The 23,710-nt window shown below is 35.1% G+C and overlaps 2 protein-coding genes across 17 annotated transcripts in view; one reads left to right on the forward strand and one right to left on the reverse strand.

Moving 5' to 3' along the window:
- Positions 1-5,971, forward strand: part of LOC147022000 (uncharacterized) — a 16,679-nt gene extending 10,708 nt beyond the window's left edge. For all 4 annotated transcript variants that reach the window (XM_085892515.1, XM_085892516.1, XM_085892513.1 and 1 more), the window contains 2 exons: positions 3,197-3,304; positions 3,685-5,971. In XM_085892515.1, the coding sequence (XP_085748641.1) occupies positions 3,197-3,304; positions 3,685-3,757 (181 nt within the window). In that variant the 3' untranslated portion in view covers positions 3,758-5,971. The remainder of the gene's footprint in view (positions 1-3,196; positions 3,305-3,684) is intronic.
- LOC147021999 (uncharacterized) overlaps positions 1-23,710 on the reverse strand; it is a 55,553-nt gene that overhangs the window by 21,235 nt on the left and 10,608 nt on the right. The window lies entirely within an intron of this gene.

The raw sequence follows: 23,710 nt of genomic DNA on the forward strand, positions 1-23,710 counted from the left end.
GTCATCAATGAAATGGCATTGATGGGGCATGGAGAAGATGAATGGAAGATGGTTGGGGGGGGAGGGGAGATGAGGGCGATAAGGGAAATAAAATTCTGTGCACAGTACTGTATAGCATAGTTGCCAACTCTACCACTTTTGGAGGTAGTTTTACCACTTTACATATGATTGAGCAGCCTACTGATTTCATTGCCCAATAACAGTGAAAAATACCGCTTTCACAAAATAATACGTTCCAAATTTTTTGATAGATTTTCATGTTCTAGTACGGTGGTTAATCGGCCAAATTTACCTTAATTGTTCAAGTCATGATAGAAGCATGAAATTTGGTGGAAACATTTTATTATATGATGGAATATAAATGATTGGTACCCAATTTAACAACCAATGAGAACCACATCAAAATGGCCACCATTTCCAAGATGACCACCAAATGTAGAACGAACTAATTTGCAATCTTTATGGAGTTACGTTCTCATGAAGACAGAAACATGCAATTTGGTGTACATGTCACTCGTATGTGGAATATCAATGATCCGTAACCAATGGGAAAGCCATCAAAATGGTTGCTATTTCCCAGAAGCTAATAAACATATATTTATCATATAATTATCATATGCAATTCAGAACTGAACACACATTATGATCCTATCCGTACGGATCCTGATGGCAATTGCCAGTGTAGTAAAACAGGGAAGTGCATAGCAACCTGGCCTCGAAACACTTTCAAAGGCCACGGCAGGCCATTTTGCAGGTGCGACGAATGAGTTCCTGACACACCTTTGATGCTTCAGGCAAGGTTGTTCATTAAGGAGTCCACCCATGCTCACAAAGCTACCAGCTCCAAAATTATGGATATGGAAGGTTAAATTGCTTGATGGTTGCCTGAGCCCAGATGTATCCATTTTGGAGGACAGCATGCTTTAAGTGCTCTTGAAGGCCACAGTTTAAGTGCGGGGCATATTCTCCAATGAATGTGTGCTCTTTGAGAACAGCACCTGTCGTGCTCGATTCACTTCACTATAAGAACACGTACGATCGTAAAGCAGAACAACAAACCGTTCAAGCTCTCTGGTCTTCATCTGTGATATCTGCTGGCATTGATGATAGGCATTAGAATTACAGGTGTTACTACTGGGTACGCCCGCCAGTTTTCGTTTGCAGTCTTCTTGCCCCACCCAAAAAATGATGAAACAGTATCCCATCCCTTTACTGCATGGAAAAATAGCACTGCATCACACTTCTCTTGTCCGAGTCTGCATGTACCACAAATGGTTGGTTTGCACCACAAATGCTTCCCAGTGCTGAATGCAACCCAGAGTTCATCAACTTCAAGTTCTATGTACATTCGCTACACAGAGGACCACAACATCCATGTCAACTGTCCGTACGATTATACAAGACAGCCTGGTATCCTGGTATCTGCTTCCTCATGGCTGTAGGATGCGACACCAGACTTGTCAATGGGCACAGATGACGCAACATCATCATTTACTGTGCTGATCAGTACTTGGTCTTCCACTTCAACCTTTGTCACATATTCTGACAAGAATAGCTCTGCCTTGTTTTCTTCTCACTTACAAATTATGCCAGTTTCCTGGAAGTGTGGCATTATGCACAACCCGCTTGCACACACCATGCCACCGTGTATCTCTTGTGCTTTGCTTCAGACTCGTCTTAAGGTATCTGTCCCATATAACATCAACCGTTTCACAACTTCTACTTTTACTTTGAGATATGGGACAAACACTTCTTGGGCATGCTCTCCAAATGTTTTACATTTCTGTCCTGGTGGTAACATGTGAACTACAGCAGCCTCATCAGATATTATAGCATCAACATCTGGTGCTTTAATTGTAAATTCAGCTTCATTTTTGAGACACTGAAGTAGATTGGACTTTTGCCCAACCTGCAGTTTTCCTCTGACAGTGCTGGGAGGCATTTCTGGTTTTCATGCCGAAATAATTCCTCAAAATTTCCATCCCTTGACTGGCATGCATTGTAAAGCCGGGCAAAGAAGGATAAATCATTCTTGAGTGAGGACCTTTTTTGTTGTTCATCTGTGCGGTTCTTGTCAGTTGGTGTGCCAAACAAGGGGAGCTTGATTCTGTGCGTAACATGTGCTTTCTATGTTCCTTTGCTATGGACTTCTGTAATACATTGTAGTATGTGTATACACACCACAGCACCATTTAACTGGACTGCTCGAAGTGATATAAGTGGTAGTTGGGTGGTTATCAGTCTCTAACCAGTGTCAGAGTTTCAAATGTTTGGTTGCTACTAAAAGTGACTTCTCTGTTGCGAGGAAACATCAGTGTTGTCATGAGCTCCCACAAACATGCCATCTTTAGTCCCCGAAGTTGGTTTAGTCTGTATATGTACTCCTTGCCATTTCAAATTGGCTTAAGTGGCCATGACTATGAAAAGCATGGTTGCTAGGCAATATATGGCTGGTTACTAAGGAAAATGACATTTTATGCGATGAGTACCAATCTAAAAAGTTTCAGTATATGCATACCAAAAGTTTCATGCTTCCATCAAAAAGTGAACAATTTTTACCTTAACCGCTCTACTAATAGTATAGTTTCCCAAACAATCGGCATTAAGCAGTTTACAGTGTTAAAATGATTGCAGGCCCTATTTTAATTAACGAGGAGTGCAAAAGTATCGATGAAAACTACACAGTGTTCGAATGTGTACAAAACAAAGGAAACCAGAAGGGCGCTTGGTAGGGCACATACCTCCACCATGCAATACCTGATCCAGCAAAACATATCGGGCCCAATAAATTTTTGAAATATCATGCAAAATATCATTTTTGGCTCCATTGCTCAATCGTGAAGAATCATTTTTTTTAAATTAAAAAATTCTCATAAACGAATCTGGATCCGCATCTTCACCAAAATCTAAACAGTTTGTCCTTGTTACACACCCAACCTGTCCACCAAATTTCATCTGAATCCATCGACAACTTTTTGAGATATCCTACTCACAAACAAAAACAAAGACAGACAAAGAGGTGAAAACATTACCTCCTTCCACCTTTGGTGACGGAGGTAATTGATGACTTTGTGATGCACAGCAAATGGTTTGCCGAAAATGTTTACAAAAAAAAAGCAAGCTTTCTGATGTTTAGAGTGTGTGTTAACACGCATGTAACCACACAGTCGTGTGTCCATGCATTGTCTATTAACAGGTATAAAAGGATGGACCTTGTGGAGGAAGAAGGCGAACAAGGTCGCAAAACAAGCATCGAGAGAAAAGCACAATTTGGGGTTCCTCCATCAGCCATAAATCGAGCAAGGTATAGGTGGTCTACTGTTGTCCATTCTGTCGATTTGGTTTCATCTTATTACTTTAGATAGTAAAAATATAAAATATCTAAAATGTAGGTTAACATTGTTTGATATATGTATGTATGTATGTATGTATATATATATATACATATATATATATATATATATATATATATATATATATATATATATATATATATACATATACATATACATATACATACAACCCAAGTTTTCTCAAATCACGACTAAAACCACAAATTTGTAATAGTATTGAAGATATGGATCCATCGTCTGTAATTACCTCTGCCACCGAAGGTGAAGGAGGTTATGTTTTCAACCCTTTCTGTCTTTCTGTCTGTCTGTCTGTCTGTCTGTTTGTGTACAGGATATCTCAGAGTTGTGGACGGATCTGGATGCAATTTTGTCGACAGGTTCAGTGTGTGACATGGACGAACTGATTAGATTTTAGTGAAGATCCGGATCCGGATCTGACTACTGGAATTTTTAAAGCGATTCTTCACCACTGATAGGGCTAAACTAATATATAGCAGGAGATCTCAAAAAGTTATGGACGGATTCGGATGAAACTTGGTGGACAGGTTAGGTGTGAAGCAAGGAAGAATTGGTTTACTTTTGGTGAAGATACGAATCCGAATCCGGATCTGGAGACGAGAATTATTTAATTTTTTTTAAGTGCTTCTTCATCACTGAGAGATAGGGCCAAAAACTATACAGTACTGCATTGCATGATATTTCAAAAATGTAATGGGCTTGATATATTCTTGTGAATCAGGCATTACGTGGCGGTGGTATGCGCTCGACCGAGTGCCCTTCTAGTTACCTCTGCCATCGGTAAAGTGACGAGGTTATGTTTTCACTCCTGTCTGTTTGTGTGCAGGATATCTCAGAAAGTTGTCGATGGATTAGGATGAAATTTGGTGGGCAGGTTGGGTGCGTGACAAGGACGAACTCATTAGATTTTGGTGAAGGTCTAGATACGAGAATTTTTAAGTTAGCCTTCACCACTGAGAGATTCTTCACCAAAAACGATTTATGTATGTAGAAACACTTCCGATCTAAAGTTTTAGAACACCCGCATTTTTCCAGTTTTTACTGAAATTTAAGCAGTTCAAGTCCAGTGAATAACCTGAAATGGGTCAAAGCTTAGCGGTAAATTGCCAGAGGTTATAAAAAAAAAGTTTAGGTTACCAAAAACTGAAAAATAATGTAAATTTCAGAGTTGTTTAAAAGGCCCTTTTCAGGGAACAAGTAATGAGTTAGCAACTGCAGGTGTTCTGCAGCAATGGGAGTAAATTAGGTATTGAAAGTTGATGCAAACAATTCCTAAAGGTGTCTCAACTTTTGTTGATTAGTTACAAACCCTCTGTCTGGATAAAAGCAGTGTTGGAACAGACTGTTGCTACACCCTCTGAAGCATTATTTGGACAATATTGCACTGCAGGAAGTAGTATATGGCTATCATAATGGGGAGAAAAAGACAATTAACAAAGGAAGACAGACAGTCCATTATAACTCTTAAAAGTGTAGGTCTTTCCTTTAGAGAAAGTGCAAAGGAGCCAAGGTGTCAGTGAGTACAGTTTCCTACACCATCAAAAGGCACTTGGAAACTGGAAGAAACTCTGACAGGAAGAGGTCTGGCAGACCCAAAGCCACAACACAATCAGAAGATAAGTTTCTGAGAGTCAACAGCTTGTGTGATAAGCGGCTCACAGGACAGCAGCTTCAAGCACAGCTTAACACTGGTCGAAGTAAGGAAGTCTCAGTTTCAACTGTGAAGAGAAGACTTCGAGCTGCAGGTTTGACAGGTCGAGTGGCAGTAAGGAAGCCGTTGCTAAGATGGCAAAATAAGAAAAAGAGGCTTGCCTGGGCCATGAAGCACCACCAGTGGGCTACTGAAAAATGGAAGAAGGTCTAATGGACCAATGAATCAAAATTTGAATTGTTCGGTTCATCAGGCAGGGTTTTTGTTCGCCGTCGAGTGGGCGAAAGGATGGTTCCTCAGTGTGACACCAACTGTCAAACATGGAGGAGGAAGCGTGATGATCTGGGGCTCTTTTGCTGGATTCAGAGTAGGCAACTTCCACAGAGTGACTGGCACCCTGAACCAAAAGGGCTACCACAGCATTTTGCAGCACCATGCAATACCCTCTGGTCTTCGCCAAGTTGGTCAGGGGTTCATCAGACAGCAAGATAACGATCCAAAACATACCTCCAGGCTATGTCAGAACTACCTTAGAAGAAAAGAACGAGACGGTAGGCTTCAAATCATGGAATGGCCAGCGTAGTCTCCAGACTTAAACCCCCATCGAGCTGGTTTGGGATGAACTGGACAGAAGGGTGAAAGCAAAGCAACCTACAAATGCAACATATTTATGGGAACTTCTGCAACGGTGTTGGGAAGAACTTTCCAAACAATATTTGATTTCCATTGTAGAAAGAATGTCATGAGTTTGTTCGGCTGTTATATCTGCCAAAGGTGGCTACTTTGATGAGTCAAAAATTTAGATTAAATTTTGTTCAACAAAACGATTCCATGATTTCTTTTTTTTATCTGCAATTGTTTATTTGTTCTATGCTTTAATTTCAGAGTACATTGAAACATTAAAATGCTTAAATTTCAGTAAAAACTGGAAAATAGGGGTGTTCTAAAACTTTTGACCATATATATATATATATATATATATATATATATATATATATATATATATATATATATATATATATATATATATATATATATATATATATATATTTACGAATTCGTGCCCACCGGCATGCGATTGACCGCGTTTTTCTAAAAGCAGCCGCGTCGCCCACCGGACGAACAATTCAGTCGTGACCTTCCGAAACAACGCGGGAACCCTGTCACGGGTGGGTTCTTAATCCCACCATGGCCTAGCCAATTTTCTACCCGCATAAAATAGGGTCAATCGCCGAATATCAATATACCTCAGTACACGCGCAGGTAGCCTACCGGGAGACCGTACCTCGACGCAGGTCGGCTTGGACACGAACCGCTCAAGCGGTCCGTTCCGTTCTTCAGTGATAACCGAGCGGGTATTATCGCCCGACCTCGCCGGATCCGATTCTATTTACCGGGTGTTTAAAACCCAACTACTATTCCGCAGTGCAAGATGGTATTCCAATAGGGGAAAGAGGACGCAACGAATGGGGTACATTTAACCAAGCACATTTATTTACTACGACACACGTATACAGGGAAGACCAAACACGCATGCAGTAAGCAATGCAAACACGTATACAGGCAACAGTAGGGAAAGAATACTGGTTCTGGCTCACTTTTCCCCATGTAAATGAATGGGGGATTTTCAGCCATGAAATTTTTCTTTTTTTTTCCCCTAAAAAATAAATCCCCTTTTTAGCCCAAGGTATATTTATTTGTCTCCCCTTTTAACCTGGAGCCTGGTGTTGGCTTAGTGGTTAGGGTGGCGGCTTGGGATCCCAGGGTCCTGAGTTCAAATCCCGTTGGCTGCTGAATTAACACCAGGGGGTTGACTCAGCCTGCCATCCTTCCGAGGTCGGCGAAATGAGTGCCAGTGTACTGGTCCCGGTGTATGCCCCGGTTAGAATAGGTGTACCATATCCCTGTGTGTCGTAAGAGGCGACCAGGGTTGGTGTCAGGAAGGGCATCCGGCCATAAAACATTGCCTCAAGAAAAAGCCAAACCCCTGCACAGCAGGGAAAAATGACTGTAAAAACGGTCATTTTTTTATTTCCCCTTTTAACCTAGGGGCTCTCTATTCAAATAGCCCATACAACAAGATAAAGATTTGTTAAAGGTAATTCGAAAGAAATATCTGAAACGCCTAAGCCCCGGGACACTCTTTATCAAATAACCAATGCATATTGTTTAGCTCACTCATTGAACCTATAAACATTTGTTCATTCTCAAATTCCTTCAATAGTTTAATTTTCTTTGCACAATAATCCCCATCTAAAATATTGAAAAACAAAACATTTGAATCTTTATATTTTTTAAGATACCCCCTTTTGTGCCATTACGAAATGATAAACTTCTCTTAATGATCTCATCTGACCACCTCCTGAGTTGCATATCATTTTGATATTGTAGTAAATTATTTTTCCATTGTTCAATTGATAACCATCAAATTTTTCAGTCCATTCAAACATATTTATTATTTTCTTTACATCCTCTAACTTATTGGTTTTTAAATTGATTCGCATATTTGTTTTATTTACCTTTGTTTTAGATATTTTTTCAATAAGACTTATTTGATATTTTTTCACATTCATTATGTTTTCCATTTATATACCAAGACTGAGATTTTCTCCACTCTTTAGTTTGACTAATACTTGGTTCGACCATTTATATATTGTGAAAAAGCAGGAAGCCCTTAAAAAACCCTAACCCATCTTCCCATCGTTAAAACTTGTGTCCATATGGAACACAATCTATTCTATTCACTCTATCATACAATACCCATATGGAACACAATCTATTTTATACACTCTATCATACAATATCCATATGGAACACAATCTATTCCATTATCTAAAATAAATCTCTTATCATCAAAGGCTCCTAATGCCTTTTTATTTACTTCTTCACTATATATCTTATGTTTATAACTTCTTATTGTATTCATTTTCCTATATTCTTCTTTCTTATTCATCAAACAATTATAATAATTTCTAAAAGTTATTGATTTCTTTATTACATATTTCTTTATTCCCTTTAACCTTTTATCAATCTGATCACCATACTTATAAGCATATGCCTTTGCTCTCAATCCAATAAACTCACTCATTACTTTTCCACCCAACTCATCCTTAAACTTGCCAATAACCTTTTCATTCTTTTTGAAAATAACTCACTCTTCTTACTAAAATTACTTGTATCATATACTCCAATGTTTTTCTTCATATCCTTATAAACATCGTCAGTTTTTATATCTAGAATAAAACTATCGGTGTCCATATACAACAATGAAGCATTTTCACCATACTCTTTCTTTAAATCATTATACAAATAATCATACATCAATATCTTTGATAAATCAAGAACTGCTGTTCCAATATAAATTGGTTTATCCATGACAATACTTTCCTTTTTCATATGAATAGCAGAAAAGTTCTCTGAAAAAACCTCTTCTCTCAAAACTTGGTTTATTTATCAATCTAGAAGCTTCTTTCCAAGATGTTGCAAATCTAATGTTTTGCCTGTTTCTAACATTCTCCATTGTCTTTCCAAAGACAGCATTATTCATCAATTTATAGAATTCCCCATTCAAATTTTACTTTTGTATTTGTTCTCATATCTGTATTGAATTTAATATACTTTTTCATCCAAGGACTTTGTTTAAATTTTAAAACTCTATGAATTTTAGCTACTCTCAACCCAGCAGATAAATATTGTCTCAAGTTCCTTTGATGCAAAACATATCCCTCTTTATCATAGAATGTTGTTAATAACTTTTCTGTTGATTTGCCTTTAATATTAAAACTTTTATGATAATCACTGAACCATTCTTTCTTTGGGGTTTCTTTCTCACATGCAAAAGGAAGGTCTTTATGCTTATTATGAAGATCACTCGGGTACTTCAAATCAACTTCAAAATAATAACCTTCTTCTTTGCCATTCAATTTCTCTTGAGAAGAAATAACAATATTCATCAAAGCCTTTTCATAATCCTTTTCTTCCACCCACTCTAATTTACCATAAGGCAGAGATTGAGACATTGCCCATCCATACAAATTATTAGCATCAAAGTACATCAAATAATTACTATCTTTTTCACTCTCATAATTTGGAAGATATTTATTATTTGCTTTAGCATATCTTTTTGAACATACTTGTGATATTCCACCTCTCTTAGACTTCTCAATCATCAAAAGCATATCTACATCACTGACTAAATCTATATCTTGTTTTGTCATTTTCAACATTGCACTCCAAGCTAAACCAGGAGCTGTGAAATAGTGGGCAGGATCTAATCCATAACAATTTTTATTATGACAGAGTGATCTAAAAGCTTCAAACACATCAGCTAACAATAAAACATCTGTTTTTAGATACAAATCATGATATTCTCCAAGGTTCTTTATCTTAAATAATTTCCAAATTTCTTGTGCGTGTTTATATTCCTTATCACTTATCTCTTCTTCATAAAGGTTATTATAGAAACTTTCTTTTGAAGGAAGTTGTGTTTCTTTAAATCTCATAAATGAATCCATATAACCATAAGGATAAATTCCCTTACTTGTAAGAATTTTCTCTTTACTTTGAATTTCATTCCTTGTTTCAATTTCCTCTCTAGTTAGAATTCCCTCTTTAATCAGAATTTCATCTATAATCAGAATTTCCTCTTTAGTTAGAATTTCATTCTTTGTTCGAATTTTCTGTATAATTAGAATTTCATCTTCAGTAAGAATTTCTTCATTCATTTCCTCATTAATTAGAATTTCCTCTTTACTTTGAATTCTCTCTTTAATCTGAATTTCCTCTTTAGTTAGAATTTCCTCTTTTGGAAAGAATGAATTAAGATTTGGAAAAGAGCCCGTGGAGCTTAGATTTGATGCGAGGTTGGCTAGTGGTGTTCCCATAAACTTGTAAGAATCAAGAAACCTTATACGAGTTATAGGTTTTGTGAATATCATTTTTGTAAATGAAATATACTTTTGACTTGTGTTTGTTATGGCAGAAATATTCCCTGGTGTTTTTGAAAGTTCATTTATAAATAGATGTGTGTCATAGTTGGCGCTGTTGTGAAGAAAGACTGGAATAAAAGAAGGTAATTTATAATTAAGATTACAACAGGAATGAGCGGGACCTCTATATTTACCTGTAAGATGACAATGATCCCTAACTTTAGACTCCTCAATTTCCTCCTCACAAATATGACAGATATTGTTCTTCTAAATTCTAATTTTTCTTCTATGGTTAATTTCATCGGTTCATTTGTTTCTTTCATTAATTTACTTAGTCTTATACAATCCTTTTCTAATCGTTTTACAAACTCTTGTGAAGCATTTTTTCCACTATACTGTTCAAGTTTATTATACTTTTCTCCAACAGATGATTTGATATAATAACAGAAACCACAAGGAATATGTTTTTGATATTTATTTGTATATGGTTCTTTTGGATTAGGAGAAGCAGTATTTATCTTTTAAGGATACACTCAAAATCAGCGTATATCACAAATGGATGCATGATAGATTTATTATAATCTTCAAAAGAAATCTTTTCACCAGGTTTAGGCATTGTAATTACAGCTGATTTATGATTACTACAATATTTTGAATGTTGTTCTAATCGTTCTTTGTATGAAATGAATTAAGACATCGCTTACAAGGATATATTTTGTTTGCTGTTCTGAATACCTGAGAAGAGATTAATCTTGATAAATTATTGATGTATGTGTAATGTGAATTATTTCCAACACTAAAATATAAAAGAATCAATGTGTGTTTCTTCATTTTTATAGTTGTTTGAAATTTTTAATATTTGAACTTTGTTTGTATCCGTTAATCCATATACATTAATAGAAAGATTATTCTTTTTCTCAAATTTAGGAATATCTGTTAGTGGCATTGGGAAATTAAAATCTTTAATGTCCAAGGTATTCTCATATTTCATATATTGTTTTACTCTTTCTGAATTACATTTTGGTGGATGTAAGTGAGCAAGAACAGACCAGAGAAAACATTTATTATCATTATTCTTAATATTAACAACTGCCTTCTTTCGTTTTATTTCTTTTGGTAATTCAATATAAGAAGAAGCTTTAAGAGGGTTTGATTTTTAGAATGTGTACATCTAAAAAGATGATTTTTTTAATATTGAATCCACTTCCTACCACTGTATTATCAACATCCTCCTCTTGTCTTGATAGTTCTTCATAAACCCCACTATTCAAAAAATCTTGAAATGATGTTATAAAATGAAGATCTGTCCTCATATAAGGAGTTTGTTCTTCATCTTGTCTTTTCATATTCATTTTCACTCCCATATAAAACTTTAAAGTTTTCATTTCTTTTAATGTTTTTTAATAAATTTTTCAACATCAGGTTTCACTATTTCAATTGATTCAACTATTGATGATGGACCGGGTTCTCCAAATTGAAAAATCCTTATTTTTATATGCCCTTTAAATGCCCCATCAGTGTTTTCAATATAATAGTCTCCCTTTACTTTAAACTCATTTTTCTTGTGTTTTTGTGATTGAAGATGCCTATTATAACTACTCTTCAAAACATCCTTTGAGCAGGTATCACAATGTTTTCTTTCCAACTCAAGAGGGGATATTTTGTGAAATAGATTAAATGTGTGTTTGTTGGTTCGGAGGTGTTTTCTATAATGTTTATATTCGTGATTACAAACATCGCAGTATGTTGTATTCACCATATTTATATAATAAAACTTTGCTTAAACTAAAAATTTCTTGATGAAAATTTCGTTTATTTTACACGTCAATCTTTGTGTTAAACTAAAATTTTTCTTGATGAAAATTTCGTTTATTTTACAGGTGAATCTGTGCTTAAACTAAAATTTTCTTGGTGAAAATTTCGTTTATTTTACAGGTGAATCTGTGCTTAAACTAAAATTTTCTTGATGAAAATTTCGTTTATTTTACAGGTGAATCTGTGCTTAAACTAAAATTTTCTTGATGAAAATTTCGTTTATTTTACAGGTGAATCTGTGCTTAAAACCATTTTATCCTCCAACTTTTTCACTTAATAAATACAATGTTTCAAGACACAAAAGACAAGTTTCAATCAATCTCTTCATTTGTTAAAGATGCTGAGAAATATGTCAAGGATGTAAAATTGAACAAAGATAAATATAACAACTATTGGATAAAAACAATTATGGTGGATATGATGAGTTCTTCAATTTACTTCAGTGGAAGGGCTTTTAGTATACCTGGAAGAACATCAATTAAGGTATCTCTAACAAAAGTTTCTCCTCTCCTTCTGGCAATATATTCAAAACTAGAAAAAGCAATGAAACAAGAAAAGGTATCAAAAAATAAAAACCTTATGGATGAAGCTTTAGAAAGAAAAGATAAGACCATCTGTAATATGCAAGGAGAAATTTGTATTTTTTTCAACAACCCTAAAGATATAAATCCTGATGAAATAAAGGATGTTAATATATCAGGTGAAATGACATTTCGTTCAATTGTAGTTAAGGATCATTTTAAAATTACCTTTAATATAAAAAATGTAGCAGTTGAATCTGTTAATGAAAAATGTATATCGATATCGATGGTAATGTTTTTTCTACTAATTAAATGAGCCAATATTCAACTGAAGATTTTGAAGATTATGAGAGTGATTATGATACCGAGAGTTTGCATTCAAACGATAGTTATGGCACCGAGAGTTTGTGTTCAAATGATAGTTATGAAAGTATAGATGATTCTGAAAGTATCGAAGATGATATCGAAGATGAATTTCAGTTTAAGTAAAGTTTTACTTTATAAATATGAATAGTTTACTCGATTTTGAGCCTCTTGAATTCCATGATTCTCCATATGACAAATTTGAGAATTGTCCTGCGTGTGAAAGACGGGGATTAAACACAGAGTCAAAAGCCTATAAACAATGTATATTCTGTGATTATCTTCTAATTAATGATAATCAAAAATATAAAAAGGAAAATAATTCTTTTAGATTTACACCAAAAATGAATTACTTTACAAGATTGATTCGAGAAATGAATGTAAAGAACGAGGGTGAGAACACACCTTTCCTTACAAGGGAAGAAACTGAACGTATTAGAGAAATGTTCAAAGGATTGTTGTTATATCTTATTCATGGATGTGATTTTCAGGGAAATATCAACACAAGATATTGCATAAATAAAATAATGGATTATCTTGAAATTAAACCTGAACTTAGGATAAAATATAGAATTTCGAAAAAGCCAAGAATAAATTAAATAACCTGTTTTCCAAATATATAAATGAATGATTTTTTACCTATTTGGGAAAATAAGATAAAATTTGACAACCATAAAAATCTCCCAAATTCATTAAGATGCCTCATAGTTGGTTCAAGTGGATGTGGAAAAACCTGCTTACTTTTAAAGATGCTCCTCACTCCCAACTTTTTAGATTATGATAATTTAATAATTTTCACAAAGTCGAGTTTTCAACCAGAGTATCAACTACTCTCACAAGGTTTTAATGCTGGTCTTCAAAAAGAAGATATAATCGGTTTATTTAAACTTCAAAAAAACCTAAATGATTTTAACATTGAAGATATAATACAACTATTTTGTGATACACAGAGATGTAAAAAGAAATCAAAACCGATAACTTGTATTCTGAGTGATAATACGGATGATATACCGTCTCCCCAAGATTTGGATAAATCCAAAAAGAACCTCGTTATCTTTGATGATTGTGTTAATGAGAGAAACCAAACGGTAATGGACAGCTACTACACAAGAGGGAGACATTCTTCTTGTAATTGTATTTATCTTAGTCAATCGTACTTTCAGCTTCCTCGTCGTTCCATCAGAAACAATGCTAATACTTTTATTTTATTCAAGTTAAATTCAATAGATATAAACAATTTTTGGAGAGACAATTGTTCTACATTATGTAGTAAAAAGGAATTTGGGGATTACATGAAACACACGACTGAAAAATATAAATATATTGTTGTGAAACAAGATGAGATATTAAATGATATTTTTCAATAAATAAATGGATGCGAAAGAAAGAGCAAGAAGATTTAGGGAACATCAAGAGTTGGTTTCAAAAGTTGTAAAACAGCAGGAAGACATAAAGAAGAAACGCAGACAGAAACTAACGGGCGAAGAAGCATTTGAAAGAAAACAAGAGAAATTTTTTAAACCACTTTTAAAAACTTCCCAAGGAAAAATTAAAGATGTTTCCACATTTCCCACGGTAGAATATACTCCTAAAAAACTTCAAATGTTAAAAGATTTCAGTCAAATGACGGAGGAAGAATTAGAGCATTTAGGAGAATTAGAATATGATGATGAAGGTTTATTTCAACAACTGGAAGAGATTAATCGACCCCCTGATTATATTGTGAATGCTCTTCAAAACAATGAATATTCAGCGGATTCAAAAACCAAAGCAGGACTCATTCCAACAGAACAATCAGCAATATTTCATCTTGTTCAAGAAAAGGTATTGATATTTAATGATGAATTAAGGTTCTTGGGTTCTGCTCAACCCCCTGTTAAACTAACTCCAAGATTAATGTTTCTTCTCACAAAAGATGGAAGATTAGGTTCAACTGTGAGGGATGAATCAAAGTATATTGATAAACCATTGGATATGGAAAATAATGATGATAGAGTATATATTGATCTGCTGAACACTCTAAATTATAAGGTTATTCTTTCTGGTAAAAGTAGGAAGAATGAGAAGGAGAAACACATTATTCAGGCTTTAAGTATCCTTGGTTCAGGTGTTAGTTTTCTTCCAAATGACCCATCGCAATTAGTTAATAGACTGTTATTGTTGTTAGGCAGTAAGAAGGCTGGAAATAACAATTGTTTTAATGAAGCATCAGCCATTTTAGACCAGTTGATGAACATGAAAATAATTAATAAATATCAATATAAAGACATTTTATCTCATATTAAATAAGATGAGAAGCACAATCCTTAGTTTCAATTTCACAACAAGCGACCACACATCTTCATTCCCATACCCACTACAACTTGACACAACAAAAGAATATGAGGCATCTTTATTGTCCATGGAAACTTATAATACCTTATTTAATATAACCGAGAAAATGACAATTATAGTTATAATCCAGGAAGTGGATACAAAAAGATAACAACCTCACCCGAAGCATATCAGATTTCTCAAATATCTTCGGAAATTGCTCGTCTTATGAAAGAACAGGGTGATGAACCAAAAATATTGTTATAAACATTCAAAAACATACTTCAAAATCAACGATTAAAGTTAAAAAAAATAACTACAAGGTTGATTTCACAATTGATAATTCATTTAGAGAGTTATTGGGTTTCTCCTCAAAAAAGATTGAAACTAATGGGACGTTTTACAGTGATAATGTCATTCAAATATCCTCAGGAATAAATTCGGTGTTAATTCACTGTGATTTGATTGATGGTGCTTATAATGATGGGAAAAAAACAAATACAATATTTTCATTCAGCGCATACTCAACCCCAATTGGTTATAAATTCAATATGGAACCCAAAAATTTGGTTTATCTACCTGTGTCAGGAAAAACCATACACAGAGTAAATTTTAGGATAACCGACCAAGATAATCGTGTGATTTCTTTTAATGGAGAAGTTATATCCATCAGAATTCACCTACGTGAAGTTTTCCAATAAATAAATACGATGGTTATTGTGAGGAAACACGAGTTGGGAAAATATAAAATAATTACAGGGGATGGGATGTTCCTTTCCCCATACTACAAGGGTGAAGGTATGTATCTTGGTAGAGGATACTATAAACCTAAGAGACAAAGGGGTGTTGGGCATCAATTTAGAGGAGATGGGATAATTGATACTCTCATGGGTATTGGTTCAACTATTCTTAAACATAAAGATCTAATTGGTTCAACTGCTTCTGCTGTGGGAAATGTTGCAGGTGCTGTAAAGAGTATAAAAGATGCCCAGAAGGAATCTCATAAATTACAAGCAATAAAAGAAATTAAGAAAGGCAAAACTCAGTTGTCCCCCAAGAACGACAGAAAATAATTCAAATACTTGGATCAGGGTTTCAAAAGTTTTAACATCTTTTTTTCCTAAATAAATACAAGTATGGAAGCAATTGATAGTATCTATGATTTGGATGATACTATTATTATCTCAAACTCCACTAAAAAGAAGATTACTTCAAGGTAAATGCAATAACTGGAACAGACTGGAATACGAATGGTACAAAAAGTTTTGAAATAAATAATCAACAAACCTATTTGAATCTCTCCGAAAGTTTCTTGTTGTGTAAAATTTAAATTCACTAAGGCTGGGAATAACACAAATGCTACACTTGTAAATGATTTCTTCTGGAAAATGTTTGATAGTGTGCGTTTGTATATTGGAGACACAAGAAGTTGAAGCGGTTGATTATGTCTCTGCTGTATCTGAAATGATAAAATTTACACTCTATACATTCAGTGACAGAATGGAAAGGGGGGGTGTCGAAGGTTTTATTCCTGATATGTCAACGGGAACAAACACAGACCCTGGGTATACTCAAAGGAAAGGAATGTATAATGATGATACAAAAGCAGAAAATAGTTTTACTGTGGCAGTTCCTCTTAAAGGTATATTTGGATTTTGTGATCATGATAAAGTTCTGTATGGCCTTAAAATTAGATTTCAACTACAAAGGAATGATAATGAAAATCGATTGCTTTTTGGTGTTGGTAGTGCTTTTGGTGATCAGAATAAATTTGTAATTGAGGAAATGAGTTGGTATATCAGTGAATATACTCCTAATCTTAAAACAGAAGAGATGTTGAATCGAAGACTTAACTCAAAGAAACCACTCAGTGTATCATACCTCAAAAGAAGATGTCAACACGTTAAACTCAATCAAACTACTTACACGTGGAATTTGGGTGTTCTGGAAGGAGAAGCCACGATATCTGTGGATCATTTTTAAAAAGCCAGATGGTGATACTGCGACTGATAAGAATAATGCATTGAGTGATAATGCTAAGGTGAAACAACTTCGCGTTTCTCTAGATGGAACATTTTACCCACGAGATAGATTGGAAATTAATTGGGAAAAAAATGATTTTGCTGAAGCATACAAGTCTTACCAAAAGGTGTGTGAAAGTAATGGAAATAAAAAGAACCTATTTTGGATATGACAGCATTTAAAAGTTTGTATACAATCTATGCGTTTGACCTGAGCGCTCAAAAGGAAACTATAAAGTCTAATCAGTGGATACTTCCCTATACATTGAAAGAGAGAGTGAAGAAGTTGATACATATTGTTTGCTTTTGGAAGAAACAGAATTGCAGATTAATACAGATAATGGTGTGATGATTAGTCTCACATAATTTTTTGTTAAATAAATGAGTGGCAAAGTACCAACTGGGGTATATGTTAATCAAATCAATCTTCATAAACTATCATCTTGTGTTCAAAATCAAAAGCCTTGTACGATTAACGTTAATACAATTCAGAGAAAAGGAGCAGTAAGAATTGATGTTTTTCTCACAAGAGAACAGGTTAAAATCTTGAATGACACTGGCTCACTTAAAATTAAAATGACAAAACCAATGTTGAAAAAATATTCAATAAGAGAGACGAGTGGAGGATTTCTCCCATTTCTAATTCCTTTATTTGCTGGTTTAAGTGCGGTTGGAGCATTGACGGGTGGTATTTCAACAGCGGTGAAAACTGCCAACGAAAGGAAGGCTCAACTCCAGGCTCAAAAGAATTGGAAAGACATAACAAAGAGTTGGAGAAACAAATTAGTGGAAGTGGTGTAATTGTAGATTTTGCTGAAAAACTTGAAGGTCTGCCTGATAAAGCGAGATTGTTAGTTGGAGATATGCTTTCTTCTATAGCACAAGCAGGTGTAAAATTAACGAAAAGAGGTAATGGATTATATCTTTCTAATAAATAAATGAGCATTGATGAGTGGTTGAAAAAATTTGGAAAGAATACAACATCAAATTTACAACTTGTCAAATATTGTAAGAAATTAAAAATTCATAATGTGGTTATTTGTATGAGAGAGATGAATTAACAAATGTGCCGAAACATACAAAGAATATTATTATGAACTTAGAAGATAATAATGGGAACGGTTCTCATTGGGTTTGTATTTTTAATAGTCAAGACAAATATTATTTTGATAGTTTTGGTCTTCCACCACCTGTTGAAGTCATAAAATTCTTACAGAATGGTGTTTATCAAACATTTCAAGTCCAAGAATTAAATTCCAAGTGTTGTGGCCAATTATGCCTATATGTGTTATTTCAACTCAACAAAAATAAAAATTTTATGATATTATTTTTAATCTAATATAAATGACTTATGTTGGTAAAGATGGTTCTATCTTTGGTTTATCTCAAGAACTGGATATTGATTTATCAAATTATTACACAAAGGCACAGGCTGAACGACATAAATATAATATAACCAAAAATATTAACATGAAAAATGCTTATAAATTAAAAAATTATCCAAGCCCGACTGACGCGAATGACTTGGTGAGATTAAGCGATTTATCACAATATATATCCTTAAATAAAACGGCTGTGTATTCCAAAGATACAGAAGTGTTGATATTATCTCCAGGTCATACAGAATTCACAGTTCGAATTAAAATAAATTTTTATAAAGAAGGGCGTATCGTTTGTATGAGAATAGAACAATGGGGGTATGATATGAATGATTTAGGGTATAATTGGTCATTTAAAATTAACCTCGAAGACCTGGAACAATTAAATCAGTCTCGTAAGGAAGAATATTATCCACTTGGTATCGAGAATGAGTTTTGTGGGGCTACGATTAGTAAACAACAAATAAAAGAATTTAATAAGGGTAAATATAATAATGGTTTTGCCCTTGTTTATCTCATGAAAACAGAAAAAACAGGATTATATATAATAAGTAAGGAAATACAAAATGATTTAACTATGGGAAGATGGGGAGGTGTTTCGTGCCATAATATTATTCTAACATATATTTCTAATACATAAATGACAGCAAGAAGGCTTCAAGAAAATTATCATTTCTGTGTCCAAGCATACCTTCAAGAAAAGGGTATTCGGTATTTTAATAAATATGTTCTACAACATAAGAATGAGGTATTTTCAATAAAAAGATTGGCATTATGCTGATGTTGATAAACCGACAACTTTAGATTTAATTAGAATGTTAAATAATGAAAAAATTATAAAGTTAAGAAAAGGTAAGGCTCTTTTAGAAATTCAAAAGAAATTTTATTGGTTTCCTGTTGTAAAAAAAATTATTTTGGATACAGGAATAACAAGAAATCCTGATGAATATATGTATAATATTCTATGGGGTGTAAGCGATTCAAGGATAGTAAGGGATGAGGAAGGAGTTGAAGAAGAGAGAGGAAGAGGAGGAAAAGGAGAAGAGGGAGAAGAAAGAGAAGGAGGAAAAAGAGAAGAGAGAGAAGGAGGAGAGGAGAAGAGAGAGAGGGAGGAAAGAGAGAAGAGAGAGAGGAGGAGAGAGAGAAGAGAGAGAGGAGGAGAGGGAGAAGAAAGAGAAGGAGAGGGAGGAGAGGGAGAAGAAAGAGAAGGAGGAAAAAGAGAAGAGAGAGAAGGAGGAGAGGGAGGAAAGAGCGAGACAAAATAAATATCAAAAATATGGAAACCAGTGAGATTAAAAAAAGATTAAGGGTATTACAGAAAATAACTCAACCCACCGAGGAGGAAAAGAAAGAATTGACAAGTCTATTTGCAATACTTTCGGCAAGACTATTGGCATCGACAAGATATGGATTTTAATTCAAGTTTTTCATTTTTTTTTTTCTTAAATAAATGGAGGAGAGAGTGAAGGCATTTCTAAGGATTCTTTATGTTTTAAAAATCAAGATTCAAATGTGCATGTTGGAAACTAAAAAGGTTTTTGCACTCTGCAGGAATTTTTCTCATAAATAAATGAGTTATTGTCTCAAATGTAAAAAGAAAACTAATACTAAAAATATTTCATATATTAAAAGTAAAAATAACAGGGTTATACAAAAAGGTATATGTTCGGTGTGTGGTTCAAAAAAAAATCAATTTATCTCCCAACACAAACTAGGAGGAGATATCCAAAAGTTTTTATCAGGAAGTAAATTTACAACTACTGGAATACCAAGTGAACTACATCTTCAGGGTATTCTTTCTGTGGCCCAGGCACAAACTTGGATAAAAGATTAGATGAGGCAGACAATCCTAAATCCTGGAGTAAGCCTATCAATAGAGTTGATGAAGTGTGCATGAGACACGATATTGATTATGGGAATACCACAACGTTGGAAGAAAAGCATGAAGCGGATAGAGAAATGTTGTATAATTTGTCTCTGATACAAAATCCAACCTTGAGAGAAAAAGTTGATCGGTTCATTGTGAAGAAGATGATCAGTGCTAAATTGAAACTTGGACTTGGAAATTCAAAAAACTTATAGGCTCTAATGATGCCATTAAGACTGAAGAGCAATTAGCTGATGAATTACATAAACCAATATTCACAAAGTTTCAGAGAAGGAAAGTTTATTCCAAGGAAGTAGATTATATCTGGTCTGCTGATTTGATTGAACTCAATAATGATAAGGGGTACAAGTATGCTTTAACCGTTATTGATTTGAGGAGTAGATATGCGTGGGTTGTACCATTAAAAAACAAAACAGGTAATACTCTTATGTTAGCCTTCCAACAGATATTTAATAAAAGTAAGAGAAAACCTAAAAAATTGTGGACTGATGAGGGTAGGGAGTTTTATAACAAGACATTTATGAATTTTCTAAAAAATAACAGTATTACATTATACAGTACCTTTAATGAAGGGAAGGCAGTTGTTGTTGAACGTTTTAATCGTACCTTAAAAGAGAGACTATATAAAAAATTCACACAACTCGGTTCACAACAATGGTCATCTTTTATTCAAGATATTGTGGATAAGTACAATGACACGATTCACACGTCAACAAATATGAAGCCATCAGAAACATTTACAAAATTAAAATATGAAAAAGAGATTAATGTCAGAAAACCTAAGTTCAAAGTTGGTGATATCGTAAGAATATATAGGTGGAAATCTCATTTTGAAAAAGGTTATACGAAAAGATGGACCAACGAGCTTTTTAAAATTGTTGATGTAATAGATACGGTTCCTTGGACTTATAAGATATATGATTTGGAAGGGGAAGAGATTTTAGGTTCATTTTATTCACAGGAATTACAAAAGACAAAGATAAATTGAAATTTTTTGACTCCGCCCCTTTTTGGCTCCACCCACACAAGCCCCCGCCCACACAAGCCCCGCCCACACAAACCCCACACAAACCCCACCACACACCCCCCGCACAAGCTCCAATAAATTGAAATTTTTGACTCCGCCCCTTTTGACTCCGCCCACACACGCCCCTCCCACCGAAGCCCCGCCCACACAAACCCCACACAAGCTCCACACAACCTCCACACAAAAACTCCACACAAGCTCCACACACACAAACCCCACACAAGCTCCACCCACATATTCATCATATTCACATAATTAGTGATTAGTTAATTAGTTCCCCACACACACAACATGTTTATTTAATTAAAAAATTATCCACCCATCCACACAAGCTCCACTCATCCACCCATCCCCCATCTCTCCACCCATCCATTTATCCACATAAGCCTCATCCACATTCACCCCTCCCACACAAGCTCCACCCACATAAACCCTGCCCATATAAACCCTGCCCACATAAACCCCTCCCACATAAGCCCTGCCTACACAAGCTCCACACAAAAACTCCACACACATAAACCCCTCCCACACAAGCTCCACCCACATAAACCCCCGCCCACACAAGCCCCACCCACACACACCCCGCCCACACAAGCCCCTCCCACACACACCCCACCCACACAAGCCCCCACCGAAGCCCCGCCCACACAAGCCCCGCCCACACAAGCCCCACCCCCTCATCCCCCTGTGCGCCCCCACCTTTGACCCACCACCTCCCTCATCCCACCCCCACCCTTCCCCACACACACACATGGGGAGGGAGGGATGGGATGAGGGGGTGATGGGTCATTGGGGGAGCGCACCTACCCCCTCCCCCCCAACCCCCCCCACCCCTTTACATCTCTTTTATTCTTTTCTTGTAATTCAGAATCAAGTAATTGTAAACAAAACAAATATAATTTATTAATATTGAAAATATTAAATATTCATTGCGAGAATGTACAATCTTTCCCAGCAATCTTCTTCAGATGCCTTGTGATTTCGAAACTCAGACACCATATTCTGTTTTGAAACAAAAAGTGGATAATAATTAGGTTCTATAAAGATAATTACATGGTAATATGAATAAGCCTCGTTGACCACTGAATTAACACACCAGGAGCCTGTCATCCTTTCAAGGTCAATAAAATGAATTCCAGTGTACTGACAAAACCACGTCCAAACTAATGATGCAACCAACATAAGGCGACATTCTAAAGAGAGAGTGATATTAATAATAATTCAGAAATATTTACCTCCAGAAAATCATGTGTTGTACGAGTGATATTAATAATAATTCAGAAATATTTACCCTCAGAAAATCATGTGTTGTACAAGATTGCTTCAACAGCTGATGTTGTGCGATAGTGCTGAAAAAAAAAATAAGTCAAGGGTATAGATGAAGAGACAGACAGGGAAAGCAACACACACACACACACACGCACACACACACATACACACACACATAGACACACACACACGTGCCTCACCATTGGTTTAATTCATTCGAGATCAGAGACCAGTCATTATAAATCATTGGCCTCTTCAATAAGAGCAGAGAGAGGTAGGTAGAAAGACAGACAGAGAGAGAGGCACACACACGTGTCTCACCATTGGTTTAATTCCTTCGAGATGAGAGGACGTGATAAGACTTCATGCCACTCATTGAAAATGTCTTTCAATTCTCTTCTAAAATCATTGATCTCTTCAATAAGAGTATTAATTTCATGAACCACGTCGTGATATGTGAACTCAATTTCTTCCAATGCCCTGTCAGGAAAAAATATATATATATCAGAATTATCATGATTTAATTAATAATCATTTGCTTCATCGTTCAAAGAGAAAAGCATACACAAACTTACCAACTCTGTAGTGGGCTGTTGGCTTCATCGGAAGAAATATCGTCCATGCCTCAGTTGTAAAAATGAAATCCGTCTGGCAGAAACTTTGTCTGGCGAACCGCTTATAAAGCAACGATGAGGAAATTGCTTAATCATTGGGTGTGGGCACAGGAAATGACAAGCTTCTCTTAATGATCTCATCTGGCCACCGCCCGAGTTGCAAAATAGTTTTTGGACATAAACCACGCCATAAAAGTTTTGATTCAAATGTTTTCAGTTCGTGTTCTGAGATAAAATATAAACACGAGACCTTGTCTCACAGAATAGTTCCTATTTTTTCACAGCATGACAGTCCAAAACCACTTCCTCATTCACACAGCACGGCCGTGTCAAAAAAACACTTCCTCATTTTCACGGCATGAACTGAAAACATTTGAAACAAAACTTTTTTCTGGCATGGTTTATGTACAAAAATGATTTGCAACTCAGGAGGTGGTCAGATGAGATCATTAAGAGAAGTTTATCATTTCGTAATGGCACAAAAGGGGTATCTTAAAAATATAAAGATTCAAATGTTTTGTTTTTCAATATTTTAGATGGGGATTATTGT

This window comes from Eptatretus burgeri, chromosome 8 (assembly GCF_056783735.1).
Source record: "Eptatretus burgeri isolate ZD-2024b chromosome 8, Ebu_testis_v1, whole genome shotgun sequence".
In the NCBI taxonomy this organism is placed as follows: Eukaryota; Metazoa; Chordata; class Myxini; order Myxiniformes; family Myxinidae; genus Eptatretus; species Eptatretus burgeri.